This window comes from Megalops cyprinoides, chromosome 16, assembly GCF_013368585.1.
Source record: "Megalops cyprinoides isolate fMegCyp1 chromosome 16, fMegCyp1.pri, whole genome shotgun sequence".
In the NCBI taxonomy this organism is placed as follows: domain Eukaryota; kingdom Metazoa; phylum Chordata; class Actinopteri; order Elopiformes; family Megalopidae; genus Megalops; species Megalops cyprinoides.
The window spans coordinates 6,210,412-6,225,143 of NC_050598.1; the positions used below are offsets into that span (position 1 = coordinate 6,210,412).

General features: G+C 43.3%; 1 protein-coding gene across 1 annotated transcript; it reads left to right on the plus strand.

The window, feature by feature from the left end:
* Positions 1 to 996: 996 nt before the first annotated feature.
* LOC118791010 (rhodopsin kinase GRK1-like) lies at positions 997 to 10,874 on the plus strand. The gene is made up of 7 exons (XM_036548211.1): positions 997 to 1,695; positions 5,597 to 5,724; positions 6,522 to 6,679; positions 7,287 to 7,370; positions 9,073 to 9,197; positions 9,614 to 9,815; positions 10,579 to 10,874. Exons 1-7 carry the CDS (start codon positions 997 to 999, stop codon positions 10,872 to 10,874), a joined length of 1,692 nt encoding a protein of 563 aa, XP_036404104.1.
* The last annotated feature ends 3,858 nt before the right edge of the window (positions 10,875 to 14,732 follow it).

A 14,732-nucleotide genomic window follows, 5' to 3' on the forward strand; every position in this document is an offset into this window, starting at 1 on the left:
ATTGTGAATGGGGGTGACACATCAACATGCACAGTTCCAATAATTCAAAACACTTATGGCTGTTCTTTGGTTCATAGCACAGCAAATTAATTGCCTGAGATGCACATTATTGGTATAGTACATTCAGATAAAAATGAACAGTGATGTAATTGGTCAAACGCATATTTCTTTTTTTTTTTGAAATTGTTACCAAAGCTATCTGAATGGGATTAATCTCTTGGGCATAAATCTACTGAAACATATCATTAATTTGATGGTGTCTTTTTTAATTTCATTCATTTTTATTGTCATTGAATTAAGTTCTTTCAATTAATGCAACAAACTGCTTCTTGATGCATTACTTCTTGACACACTGTCTTTCAGCAGCTGACTCTGGAAGGTAGCTGGAAGGAGACACAGGGAATGAGGGGATTGAGGGGGGCTTAAGATGATGGTTTAATGTAAGGGTTAGAATAGCGGGTGTGGAGTTACGGGAAAGGGATGGGGATCAGATGGAGGTTTGTGGCCACCAGGCACCAGTTGGCTGGAGATCTCGAAGTTAGTAGGGAGGGTGGGGGACCCGGGGATCGAAGGATAGAATATAACACCAGCATTTAACATCTCTGTTTCTCAACAAGTAGTAATGTTGTATTATCCATTTCCTTTAGAAAAAGTGTACTTGGCCCTCTAGGCACCCCCGGAAGCACTCACTCTTCTTGAAGCCGTGCACAATACATTGTATCACTTGTAGTAATTCCACGACCTAGATAGGGGGGTTTAAAAACTCATAATCATCTGAAAATTATAAAACATCTAACACGCTCTAGTGCCTTGTAGATTGTATCATAGAGTAGGCCCACAACCTAAGGCTTTTTTCTGTTATATATAAGTTCCATTACTTTGGCTCTCATTCTTCATCACTTGCATTTGCAAACATACAAAATCAAAATGGGGAAGAAAGTGACACTGAAACTAACGCCTTACTCCCTCTTCCCTGTCTCTGGTCACAGCCCCGCCATGGACATCGGTGGCTTGGAGACGGTGGTGGCCAACTCGGCCTATGTGGCAGCCCGTGGCAGCGTGGACGGCAACGCGGCTGCCACCATGCGCGACAAGAAGATGCGTGCCAGGCTGAAGCTGCCTCACATCAAGCAGTGCGAGCACATGAAGGCCACGGTGGACTCGGCCTTCGACAGCATGTGCGTCCGGCAGCCCATCGGCAAGCGTCTCTTCCAGCAGTACCTGGAGAGCGAACCCACCCACAAGACCGCCTGCGAGCTGTGGAAGGACATGGAGGACTACAACATCTCTGAGGAGAAGGCCCGCACGCAGAAGGCCCAGAAGATCGTCAACAAGTACTATGACTCCGCCTCCAAGACCTTCTGCAGCTTCCTGGAGGAGAAGGCCGTCGCCCGGGTCAAGGCCGACCACAAAAACATCCGGAACGACCTCTTCAAGGAGTCCGAGCAGCAGCTTCTCAAGCACCTGGAGGCCAAGGCCCTGGATGGCTTCAAGAAGAGCATGTACTTCCTGCGCTACGTGCAGTTCAAATGGCTGGAAGGCCAGTCAGTCACCGAGGAGTGGTTCATGGACTTCCGTGTGCTGGGCAAAGGAGGGTTCGGGGAGGTGCACGCCTGCCAGATGAAGGCCACGGGCAAGATGTATGCCAACAAGAAGCTCAACAAGAAGAGACTGAAGAAACGCAAGGGCTATGAGGTAGGAGGATGAAACATCACGATGCAGCTCATCTCTCTGCAAACATTACATCAAAGTAATGTCTGTTCTAATGCTCCAAACAGACAGTGAAGGGAAGAAAGTTCTTCATCTGCAGAGTAGGACATTCTTTGAAGAATCTACCCTCACAGTTCCTGCACTGCCATGTAGAACAAAACTCTACTGGCTAATTCAGCAGTTATTTTTCCCCTGTCTTCAGCTTGCCTGCAGTCAGTCTCCACAGTTCACTTGGTTTTTGACCGCATGTCTCTCAGGGGTACCGACCATGACCTTTACATTATTGTTTACTATGAGTGCTATGTGTTGGCTTGTCCATAGCACTCATAGCTTGTCCATAGCACTTATGGCACTTAACAGCGTCGGAGAGCTGCAGGCCTGGAAGGCCATAATGTCATGGCCATAGTGTCTTCCAGTTGTTTCTTCTGTCACTCCTGTGTTTATTTTGAGTCATTATTTAAGCAGGTCAGTCGGTTAATTTTTAAAAGGTAACTCCAGTAGGCCTTTTTGCATTGAGAAACTGTCATTGCCCACCCCTGGCTGGCCCTCATGGTCACAACATAGTATTTTATCCTGGGAGATAGACCTGGGAGATATGACAGCAGGCATTACACAGGCACAAAAGAGAGGAGATCAGACAGCTCATATAATTCAGTACACCCACATCCCTTACAGAGTGGTCATCCTTACTTTCTGTAATCCAGGGATGCATGCGGAGGCTTCTGGGTTACCTCTGGGTATGGATAGACACACACACAGAACAACTAAACCACCCAATAATACTACCTGCTGTTGTGTTACCTGTGTGTCAGACAGTAAAATAAACAGATTCTGTTAAAATCTTAAAATAACACACATGTATTGCATTGTACTCATTGTAAAGACACATACTCAAAATACACAACATTTTTCATTACATATATTCAAGACACTTTGAGCTTCACTATACATATATTACTACTGGCCAACTAGATCCTACAGATCTACGTGCTGCAATATTCAGTTGGTCTCTTCACTGTCCTCTTGAGACATGGATCAAAAAAAGCAGTAAACCAGGTTTATTCTTGAACTCATCTGTCCACAAGGAAACTAAGAGATCACCCTAGGACACTGATTCTCAATCCCGCTCCTGGGGTCCCCCTGCTCCGCACATTTTCCAACTTTCCCTGCTCTACCTACCTGACTGAGCTCATCAGTGGCACTTTTGATTAGCTGAGCACACACCTGATTTAATCAAGTTAATCATACTAATTTCAATCAGTTGTGTTTGGAGCAAGGATAGACAGAAGATATGCAGGACAGGGGGGCTCCAGGAGTAGGATTGAGAAAAACTGCCCTAGGAAACTGGTGATCGTGGCATCGTGATTAACGAAATTATAAGGTGAGAGGAGTGAAAAGAAGGGATGTTCAGAGAGGGAGAGGGAGAAGGAGAAAAGGAGGGGAGGCAGGTGAAAGGTGAGATTATGGGAGTTATTTGAGTGCTGAGAATTAGTTTAAACTCTAAGCGAGCCGCATTTGCTCAGGGCAAAGAGGCTTGCGGGCTGCTGATTAAAGCTCAAGGGCGGGGGAGAAACAGAGTCCATTGCAATCATGCTCCTGCTTGTCAAAGCATTACTGGGTAATGGAGATTAACCTTTTACATACCAATCTAAACCAGTGCACGGAGCAGGTCTACTCCACAAAGAAACAATTAACTATGAAATATTTTTCTTAATATATTTTACCATGAGCAATGAATATATCTGCTCTCTGGGGGTATATTTTACAACCTACATGAATTGGCTTTTTCATAAGGGCTCCACTGATTGATGCATTGACTCAGGATGTCAAAATCACAGACACATCCTTATGGGGGCTGGTGTATCTACATGTACCTAATGTAATATGGTGATTTGAATTTCTGTCCAATAGGATCCCACCCTAAGTCAATTCCCAGCAATATGGAAAAGATCACATTATTATTTCTTGTTTTGATGCTTTACTAATAAATAAGTTATTAATGTAAAATAAATGACATTTCACAAGCAGAGACAAGAGACACCTGCAACTTATGGGATTTAAACAAATAAAATAACCTGTGGTAAGACAATGGGGCATGTTCCAGCTTCTGTGAATTTTCTTAATTTGAAACTGAATGCCAGGTTAAAGTGGATTCCTGAATCACCTAATTCTGTCTAAAGAGGTTTGACTCAGTTTAGTTTCCTCTTTCCAAACACGGAGAATGCCGCGTGCAGCTCATGAGAACCTAAGAGCATCAGCTGGATTTGTGCCCTCTAAGTCATGACTTAAACTCTGACCCCGCCCTCCCCCAGCACTCCTCGTCCCCCCCAAAGTCTCAGTTTGTCTCAGTTTCTGTCTGTAAATCTGCCTTATGTAAGTTTTCAAGCGAGATAACGCGTTTGTGTCTGACTGGGAATACAGTCCAGCTCATTGGTTCTTTTGTCACAGTTTACCACAGCTCTTATTGGCTGAATCAATGCTCCGCCTAATTCCCTGCAACTAACGCTCACCTCACATCAGCTATCATGTGTTGAGAGTTCTGCCAGACAATATCAGTCCCCCAGGGGAATGCTTTACTGCACCAGTTGAGTTCCCACCCTTTGTAAAGTGCTTTCAGATTTGATTAAAGGCGCTATACAAATGGAGAGAAATGGGGGAAACAAGTGACTTGACATTAGGACAAGGATGTAAATTCTGGAAACTTTCGTATTGGTTATCCTATTTAAAATGTCAAGGATAAGTACTCATAAGGAATAAAACTGGAACTCACTGCTTCAGGTATAATTCACAAAAAACATAATTCCTCTGTACTGTTTTTGTGTAAATACTGATAAAAATGCATCACTGAACATTTTGTAGCAAATGCTGGATAACCAGAGGAATAGAAATAAGGAGGAGTTCTAAAAATTAGCCTCTCTTGATGGTCAAAGGTTTCTGTCAACAAGCAGACCTCCATTAGACCTCCTAGCAGAAATGATAAAAGATTAGCCCTATTAGCTGGGAGATAACTCGTTTCACTGTTAAGCAAAGGTGCCCCACCTGAAACGGAGAATAAACTGGTGGTCTGAGCAGTCACAGAGAAGAAACTACACAAAGTAAGCACAGTCTGGGTCATGGGTGTCATGAGTGGGCAGGGTGGGACTCACTGATTGACAGGTGGGAGTGATTCCTCATTGGACCACATACTCACAGTGACAATGGTGTTCTGGTGGCATGATAAAGTTGCTTCTCCTATCCATTTTGTGTCTGAAAATAATACCCCTATTGGAGAACTTTAGCAATTACTTCTTGGGTTTGATTTTGACTGCATGTGGTCATGCCTGGAACGATACATATAATGGGCATGTGTGTACAATTTTCTTTCTTTTTTATTTAAATGCTTATTTCTTCATTTTGTGTTGCCAGTTAAACAGCCATTAATGAGTACTAGTTAGCTCCTAGTTAGCATAACCTTAGCATAGTTTAGATAGCATAGCATAACTAGCATAACCTGCATACTCATTAATAGCCTTACACCAGAAGGTTTTAACAGTTGTTAAAAACACTAATAGATTGGGATGGACTGGCTCTAACACTATAGAAATCTAAAAAACAGGCATCTAAAAAACAGCCACACCCAAATAATTTCATCCATTTTACGTTGGTGGCGAGGAGCTATAATGATTATTAAGGTATTATACTGTTGCCCCTTCTAAATAAAGTTTATGTCAGCACAGGAGAGTATGTTTAACGGTAAGCGCCATGCACAGGTGAGGGTCACCTTCAGTCTCTTTACTGTCACTTGCGGCCCCTGAACTGGCAGCATTCCTTTGCAGGAGAATTGATTTTGGATGTCTGTGTTTCCTCCGCCTCCCCCTCCTTCCCTCCCCCTGCCCCTGTGTGTCAGGGGGCAATCATTGAGAAGAGGATCCTGGCAAAGGTCCACAGCCGCTTTATCGTGACGCTGGCATACGCCTTCCAGACCAAGAATGACCTCTGCCTGGTCATGACCATCATGAACGGAGGAGACCTCAGGTGGGCGCTAGTGGCCACAGATCAGCCCTCCATAATCAGGCACTCTGCATGACACGAGGTGTTCACTTACCCAGCGCTGATCGGAGATCAGTATTGCTGAGGAGAGTAAGGGTGAGTGTGTGAGTAGTTGGAGTGTAGCCAGGATCTGTGAGGAGAACCTGGAAAGAAAGTGGGGGAAGTGTGTTTGGCACAGCAAGCAGCAGGCATGATCTCATTTTCACACACTTTCACACACATGGACACTCGCCTACACACACAGACACACACACACACACACACACACCTCCGCACCCTTGGCCTTCCCTCTGAGCACACCGGCATGCTGTTGTTCTGATCCCCCTGCTAATCAGTCTAGAGGATCAACCTCATGGCTAATCTGTGTGTGGGCAACTGAGTCCTCTACAGGTAGAAACAGCAGGGAGGTTCAAACTGAGCCACAGTGTGCTCTGAAGGACTGCTACGGTCTCTCCCTCTTTCTTTTTTCTCTCACTCCTCTTAGCATGCCATACCCCAACTAATAAAAAACCTGACACACCCTGCACCTATAACAGCTTTTTAATTCTTTCCTTTGATGGTTGGTTCCACCCATAACTGTATTAGCTGTTTGCACTGTTTTAGTCATCTCTGAAACGCATATGAATCAAAGGTCAGACTTAATCTGGCACCAGACCAATGACACCAACCAGGCATCATACACTTTTTCCTTCTGTCTGTCAAATATATATATAAAATGCAACACGCCAGGACCGGCAATGAAAATGAAAAATCTCTCCTCACCTCACCTTTCTGAACTGCAGGTACCACATGTACAATGTGGATGAGAAGAACCCGGGCTTCAAGGAGCCCCGAGCCTGCTTCTACACAGCCCAGATCATCTGTGGCCTGGAGCACCTCCACCAGCACAGGATCATCTACAGGGACCTGAAGCCGGAGAACGTCCTGCTGGATGATGCGGGTACGACCACCCTCCGCCCCGCTCCATCATGTCACCCTCAACCACCCTCCATTCTGCCATCTGCAGTGTGCCTGTGTGTTACTGTCCCAGTCATGCTGGCCAGCAGCCCCTCTGCTCCCAACTGACTACATTCAGCAGGAAACCATCAGCTGACGTGTACCATCCATACAGTGTCTCATATTGCGGTGGGAACATTGTCTATTACACTAACGTTGCTACGTGGCAGCCGAACACCCCATGACATGCTTCTGAGCTCTCGTTGTGCTCTTCTGGTGTACATTTGTGCTCACTAAGCCTAAATTCTTTTATAACTCTTTTATAAATAATGATATTGACATGCCCCAGTTGCAAACCTGAAAAAACCTGTATTGAAAACCTGTACCTTCTGCTGAAATCTGACACTGCCAGATGTGAAAATCCAGGAGCCATGCTAATTAGCCTGGTTAGGTTTTGTCCCCCTGTAGCTCCTCTTCCTCTTACCCCTGTGTACCTGTGCCTTAGTGGTGTCTTTGGGTTATTGTTATTGATGATTATGTCGCCAGTAATGCTGCTGCCTCTCGTTTCCCTGTGATGTTCTGTGGTCTCACTCCCCTGTGTCCTCTGACAGGACATGTCAGATTGTCCGATCTGGGTCTCGCTGTGGAGCTGCCGCCGGGGAAAGACAAAACGAAAGGCTACGCAGGGACCCCGGGTCAGTAGTTTACAAAGGATCCACACTCAGCATTTCCAAACAGAGACAAGGCTAAATGACTCAGTTTGCCAAACTCTTGGAAACCTTTTTATTTTATACCTAGCTCAAAATTGTTGCCTATTTAAAGACACCAGGTCAGTGAAAAAGGCATGTGATCAAAGCAACCCAAGTAAAACAAAAGGCTATGTGGAACCACCTGGTTAGTGAAAATAATATATGAACTGACCCAACCAAGTAAAAGCAAGCCCCAAAATAGGGAAGAAAATGAAGATACCAAAACACCTACACCTACACTTTCACCTACACAGGTTTCCCTCAAACCTTCCATTATCATTTTGGCCATTTTGGTGGCCTGATTTTATAAACTTCATTCAAAATATGAATTTTGCTCAGATTGTTTTGATTGTGGACAAACAAATTAAAGGTAGTCAGAAGGTAAAACAGATGATCTGATCTAACAAGGATATGGGATGACTCATCAGCAGCTGCTCTGAAAGATGTGGTCCCTTCTTTGTGAAAGGCCCTCCATCTGTCTGTGTCACTCAGTACACTTCTGTCAGAGTAGCCTGCAAGGTTACATAGATTACCTAACATTGTGTTACCTTGGATTACATAAAATATCACCTGTAAGGATACATCCAATAGCTTTGAAAAAAATATTTTGTATGTCAAAAAACTGAATAGAAACTCAACTCAATGCTCTGAGATTCTGCTAAGCTTGAAGTCTTAGAATTTGCTTTCAGACTCCTTTATTGGGGTACAAAGGCTGCCCTGTTCTCTTTCTTTATTTCTAAGTCTTGTGCTTTCTGGCTGACATCCAGCAAAGTGCAGCCAAGGACATAAGAATCTTTGAAGGAGTGGGGTGTGTTCTCAGGCAGTGGTCCCAACACTGGCCCAAGAGGTACACCTTGTGTGCCAGCTTCCTGTTCCAGCTGGGCTCTCCATTCATTAGTTTGATTGAGCTTTCAGTTGAATGCTGGGCTTTGACACCTTCATTTTTACTCTGTGTTTATTGCATTAATTGTGAAAGATGTGTGCTGTTGGAGGTGTGTTTGTGCTAACAAAGACATCAAGTCATTTATTCATTCCATTAGACTATTCATTTTTATCAGTTAATGTCTGTCCCTTGAATAAATTTGAGGCAGCTGTCTCTATTGAGCTTAATTGGAGTTCTATTAATTATTCTGGGCCCCAGTTACTCTTATTAAAAGGGCTGAGGTAAATAACTTACAGTAACACATTTACTTGTTCTTGTCGAATCAAACAGATATCTGTGTGTAGGAAAGAACAGCCAGTACATGTTAAATGGTGTCAAATACAGATTAATGTTCAATTAACAGCTCAGTCAAACCTGATCAACAGTGAACTGAGCTGAGCTTCAGAGAGTCCTCCTAGGACCCAGGGCTGGGATACTCCACTCTGGCATAGCATTACCATTATTATTGGCATTTAGCAGATGCTCTTATCCAGAGCAACTTACAATGTTATCCATTTATACAGCTGGATATTTTTACTGAGGCAAGTGTGGGTTGCCCTAGGGTACAGCAGCAGTGCCCCAATGGGGAATTGAACCAGCAACCTTTCGGTCACGAGTCCTGCTTCTTATCCACTATGCTACACTACCAGCCCACTAGCCATAGCACACTGGGAGGGAGGGAGGGCGAGCAACAGTCTGACGTGCTGCTGGTCCGGTCCATTGCAGGCTTCATGGCTCCAGAGCTGCTGCAGAGCAAAGAGTACGACTACACCGTGGACTACTTCACCCTGGGGGTGACGCTGTACGAGATGATCGCGGCCAAGGGGCCTTTCAGGACTCGTGGCGAAAAGGTACACACAAGTGCCTACTAAAGAAACATATAATATACAGTCATTTCCACCTCAAAACTACTGCCAAAATGATAACAATCCTAATGTGTGAAGGACTGGGACTTACTCATGTCTTCATACAGAGTGGCATCCTTAAATTTAAGGAACAAAGTTAAGACAGTTAAGAGTCAAGTACATATTTGCCAACTCTCAAGCTAAGAGGAATGTATGTAAAGTGATGTATGAAGTAATTCAAAAAGCAATATTGCCTTCCTTTTGATATTTGAACCTTCCTTTTTTGGGGTATGTTGAATCTTCAATCAGTACAGTTGAAACTGCCATGTAAGGGACGCGGTTTTTAGGCCACCCAAGTTGCCTTTTTTCACATTCACGCGACGTCACGCTTTGGATGTGCCGTTTCTCTCGACGCGGCGCAGGTGGAGAACACGGAGGTGACCCGGCGGATCCTGAATGACCCGCCCTCATACACTGACAGCTTCAGCAAGGACTGCAAGGCCCTGTGCGAGGGGCTTCTGGAGAAGGACCCCGCCAAACGCCTCGGCTTCAAAAACAACAGCTGTGAGGAGCTGAAGAATCAGCCATTCTTCAAGAACCTCAACTGGGGCCGGCTAGAAGCAGGTGACGTAAAAAGGGTTTGCTTTTAAAAAGGCTGGAGGAATGGAGCTGCCCAAAAAGATGCTCAGTTTATCACAAGTAAATGAGACATGTTAAAACTAGTAAAACAGGCAAAAAAAATGGCCTAAAATGTATAAAACCACGGCGTAAACCACACACAGTCCTCCCTATGCATCTTTTTTCCCTCTCATAACCCAACTCCCACTTATTTAACCTGGTGGGCATGGGTAATGAATTAAGTAGATTAATTATCCAATGTCTGTCAAAACAAACACACACATTCTCATGCTTTCTAAACTAACGGTGAACCTGATGATAAAAAGATTATACATTGCAAAATATGTACATGAAGACACAGGGTTGTGAACACAATTGTGCATTAGCAAATAATAATTACGGATAAATAATAATAAAGGAAAATGTGTCCATGGTGAAGATCTTCACAGAGAATCTTCGTTTCTGTAGTAAAAAAATAAGCATGGATTCTCCGCATACACTTACATGTCATTGTGCCAGTTGCCTACAAAATATCATCATTCAGATACTAATTGTCCTTCAACATGTGGACACCTAAAGCAGCAGAACCCCCAGTGATGAATTTTTCATCACTGGCATGTAACCTCTCTGCTTTAATCACAGTTTGCATACGCATGCTAACACTGGCACATTTTTCCTCTGATAAAAGAGGGACAAACATTACTATACAGTTCTTATTTGACAAACCCCATTACTCTCTCTCCTCTCCCCAATCACTTACTATCTCCAGGCATGCTGACGCCCCCCTTCGTACCCGACCCCAAGATGGTGTACGCCAAGAACATTGATGACGTGGGAGCCTTCAGCACTATCAAGGGCGTGGTTCTGGACAACAAGGACACAGATTTCTACAGCGAGTTCGCTTCCGGAAACATCCCCATCCCCTGGCAGGAGGAGATGATCGAGACAGGCGTGTTCGGCGAGCTCAACATCTGGGGGGAGAAGGGCAAGCTGCCGCCCGACCTCGACCCCAACGTAGACCCCAGCGCCGTGGAGGCCAAAGGCGGGGCATGTGTCCTGCTCTGAGGAGGGGGTGGGGATGACAGAAGAGGAGGGGGAGGCCGCCAGCTGTCGGAAGACTGAAGGGGCAAGAACTAAAAAAGCACAATCTGCTGGTCTGAACTCGCAACTTAGATTATCTATGGACTCCATAACCATGTCAAGCGACCCGCCATCAGCTCAGTTCCTTTTGAAACAACCGGCAAAATAACCACGCTCAGACAACAGGTTCCATCAGTTCCATAGCTGTTGCTCAAAAATGATGGCAAATGTTTTGTTTACTGGTTCTGGGAGTTTTCCCACAATGATTTTGCTGTAAAGAGAAATTTTTTTTTCATTAGACTCAGGTTGAAATGTTCCCTTGTGTATGTGCTGTGGAAGCGATGAGCAAAAGTTTTGTTTTGGTTTGCTTTTTTTTTGTTGTTGTTGTTGACGCACAAGAAATATGTGCAATTCAAGACCGCAACTCCGGCATGGCATCTTGCTGTAACAACCATAAAGTGTAGTTGCGGAGGGACTGTTTCGGGTTGGAAATCTTTGGGGTGTCATGCTATGACCTGTCCTGACCTGAATGTGACCGTGCTGGCCATAATTACACCCCTAAATGGGACCAAGCACTTCAGCTATGCAATGAATGGGAAGGTGGGGAGGGGGACAATATTCAGCTAAGATATTGTATCCCACTCTCACATGTGGAAGATAGATTGGTATACAAACATTAATCAGAACAGGTTAACAGACCGGGGTCATTCCAGGTGGAGAGGACCCTTTCATGTTTAAAGTTTAAATGGATGAATGAGAACATTAAAAAAAGCTAAACCTAGATGACTGAGCTGAAAAATACTGTTGAATCCATAGAGGACAAGATGCTAAGTCTGCTTATTTTAAAGTAATTTCAATTGTAAATAGAAACAAAGAACAATGTGGCATTTGTGTTTAGCTGTGTTTTAATTGCCAATCTATAATGTTCAACTAGACATTAAACAAGAATATGAAGCATTACATCTCTAGACATACAAATGTTTTATTAAATAAATTGTCATTTGAAATATGTTAAGCAAAGATTTATCAACAGAAAGAAAATATGCTTTAAATGACACATACTGACAAAAAAACTAAATTAGATAACGTAGCATACATAATTGGGAAATCCTCTAGATTGTCTTTAAGCATTTGAATATCTTAATAGAAATGCACAATATAAATAAATGTATGTGAGCATTTGTGAGTTTGTTTCTTTGTTTGCACCACGCTGACTTATATGTGAACAACATCCATTATAATTGAACGTAAATGCCCATACTTTTAGCGTTTTTTGAGGTGTTTTAATTTAGCCTTATGGCAGTAGATTTCTATATTGGTTTTAAGTATTTAAATATCTGTTCCATTTCACCAATAACAGAGTTCGCAGGTTTGATATTGCTGTGTGTTTATGAAGAAGGTAATGTGTCGTTGGGTCGTAGGGAGGAACAGGCTGTCTCACACGGGCTTTCAAAGATGATGAACTTTATTTACAAACATGCCGCAGTGTTCAGGCGGTCCGTATTTACAGTGCAAGGCCAAAACAGCAGAGATGCATAAAAAAGGCTAAACAAACACAAGGAAGTTAACCAATAACGCAGATCAGAAGCTGTCTGTAAGCCCTGTTGGCTACGGTCACTGTTGCCGCAAGGCAACCGTTGTATGCTTAAACTCGCACAGCAATCAACCACAGTTACTTGCCTCTACCTACGTTACCCCCTAAGTGTGCGACCCAGCCCGTTAAAATAGTCTCCCCTTACCAAACCCCACCCTGGACTAATCCACATGAGGTACAACAGAAAGAACATACTTTTCCTTTCTGCATGATCTAACACATAGCCTAATCATATTTATGTACTGTTTAACACAGTAATCACAATTTTACCGCATCTAAAACATTCCATATCCAGATGTCACCCAGAAAGCACGCATATTACAACATGGTCCCTCTATCCCAAACCCGAAATGAGGCGCGGCTGCCGTAACAAAGACCCATGCGCATATGGGTGTGCTCCCGTACAGCGTCCGTAGCTGAAAACCATGGTGAGTTTCAGTTTTCGCGTTATTCCTCTTAAACACAGGCAGTCGGTTGACCATTATTCCCCTGCATGCAATGTTGTTCGCTAACTCGACTACGAATACCTACACAGGCACAGCGACAAACACAAAAACTCAACACACACACAGAAACGTTTTGAATTGAATATCCACCAACGGTGAACCTCGCTCCGTCACATTCATTTACATTTACATTTTACATTTATTTATTTGGCAGACGCTTTTATCCAAAGCGACTTACAAAAGTGCATACAGTTCATAGTTACAGTTACAAACGAAAGAAAATGACCAAGCAAATGTGATGGCGAGGGAAGTGACTGATGATGACTGAATGGAAAATATATATATTGTGCGCATACATGATATTACGGAGTCACCTGAATTGACTTGCAAGTCACGTATAAATTATCATTATACAGGACAAAAATGAAAATGCGTTATGAAGAAGGAGCCCTTTCAACTTCACCACTGTGTGCGTGTGTGCGCGCGTGCGCACTTGTAAGTCGCTTTGGATAAAAGCGTCTGCCAAATGAATAAATGTAAATGTATGGGCATGTGTGCATGTTTGTCTAATGAAATATAAAAGACGAACATGAACAAGTAAAAATTCAAATGAATAGTTGTGGTAACACCCCACTTGGAATCATAAATCCATATTCATCAGTTTATTTTAATGCACTAATTATTCCTGAATTAAATACATTTTTAAATACCTGAACAAATTTCAATCTCATTATAATATTCACATTTCAATCTCATTATAATATTCACATTTCACAGTGCTATTCTGGTGTAGGTCAGCGTTAACTGCTATCGGGATAGTACCATGCATTTTATGGTTCTTTGCTCTGGTCTGGGTTTTTATGATCCCTTTCCCTACTCAGGACCAGATCAAGGGCAGATAAGATAAGTCAACAAATACACACACACAGCAGGCACCATAAATGGCCTACCACCATAAATAAATAAGCAGGGCGTGGTACGCCTGCTTTGTGTATTGATAAGCATTAATCTGCCCCTCAGATGTAGAATCCTTGGCTAAACTGTGGCCACAGTCATGTTTGGTTTAATCTGAAAGAGGTTCAGGTGCCAAATACTTCTAAAATAATATTAAAGAACTCTGCCTTTCCAGCCAATCTTAAAGTTACTTCTTAAAAACAGTAACATCCAGATAAACCACAACTGCAGAGAGTTGCCTTCTCCCCCCCTTTCCCCCTTCCTGAGCACAATCAGCGTGTGTGTGTGTGTGTTTCTTTGTATGTATCTACATGTTTGGATCACTTACCTTTTTATACCCCACAGTTAATTGTACCCTCATGTCATGGGAAAATGTTGGAGAAACCTAATGCCATGTGATAACGTGTAACGTTCTCAATATATACAGCAAAGCCACCATTTTACCAGGTCCTCTCAGCCAACTCTCTCCTCTCAACCCATGCCTATTAATGTTTGGTGTCATTGCAATGCTCATGAAGGGCTGAATGTAAAAATGAGAATCTCAAAAATATATCTGGTATTTCCAGATGTTTGAGTCTAAAGTACAAAATTAAGTCCTGAAGAAACTTCCAGGCACTCCCCCACCATAAAATTAATTATGCGTGGGTCAGGGAGGTGGAGAGAGCTTCTTATTAAGTCAGGCCTAGAACATGCCTCGACACTCAGTCATCCAGTACGCTCAGTTTTTGCCTATCAGTCCATGGCTCACTTTTTGCTTGCACTCCATTCAATCTGCTCAGTTTCTCCTGAAACTTTTTGGATTTTTCCTTTTGGAGTTTTGCTGCGTGGTTAGTAGAGCTGAGTGGTTCC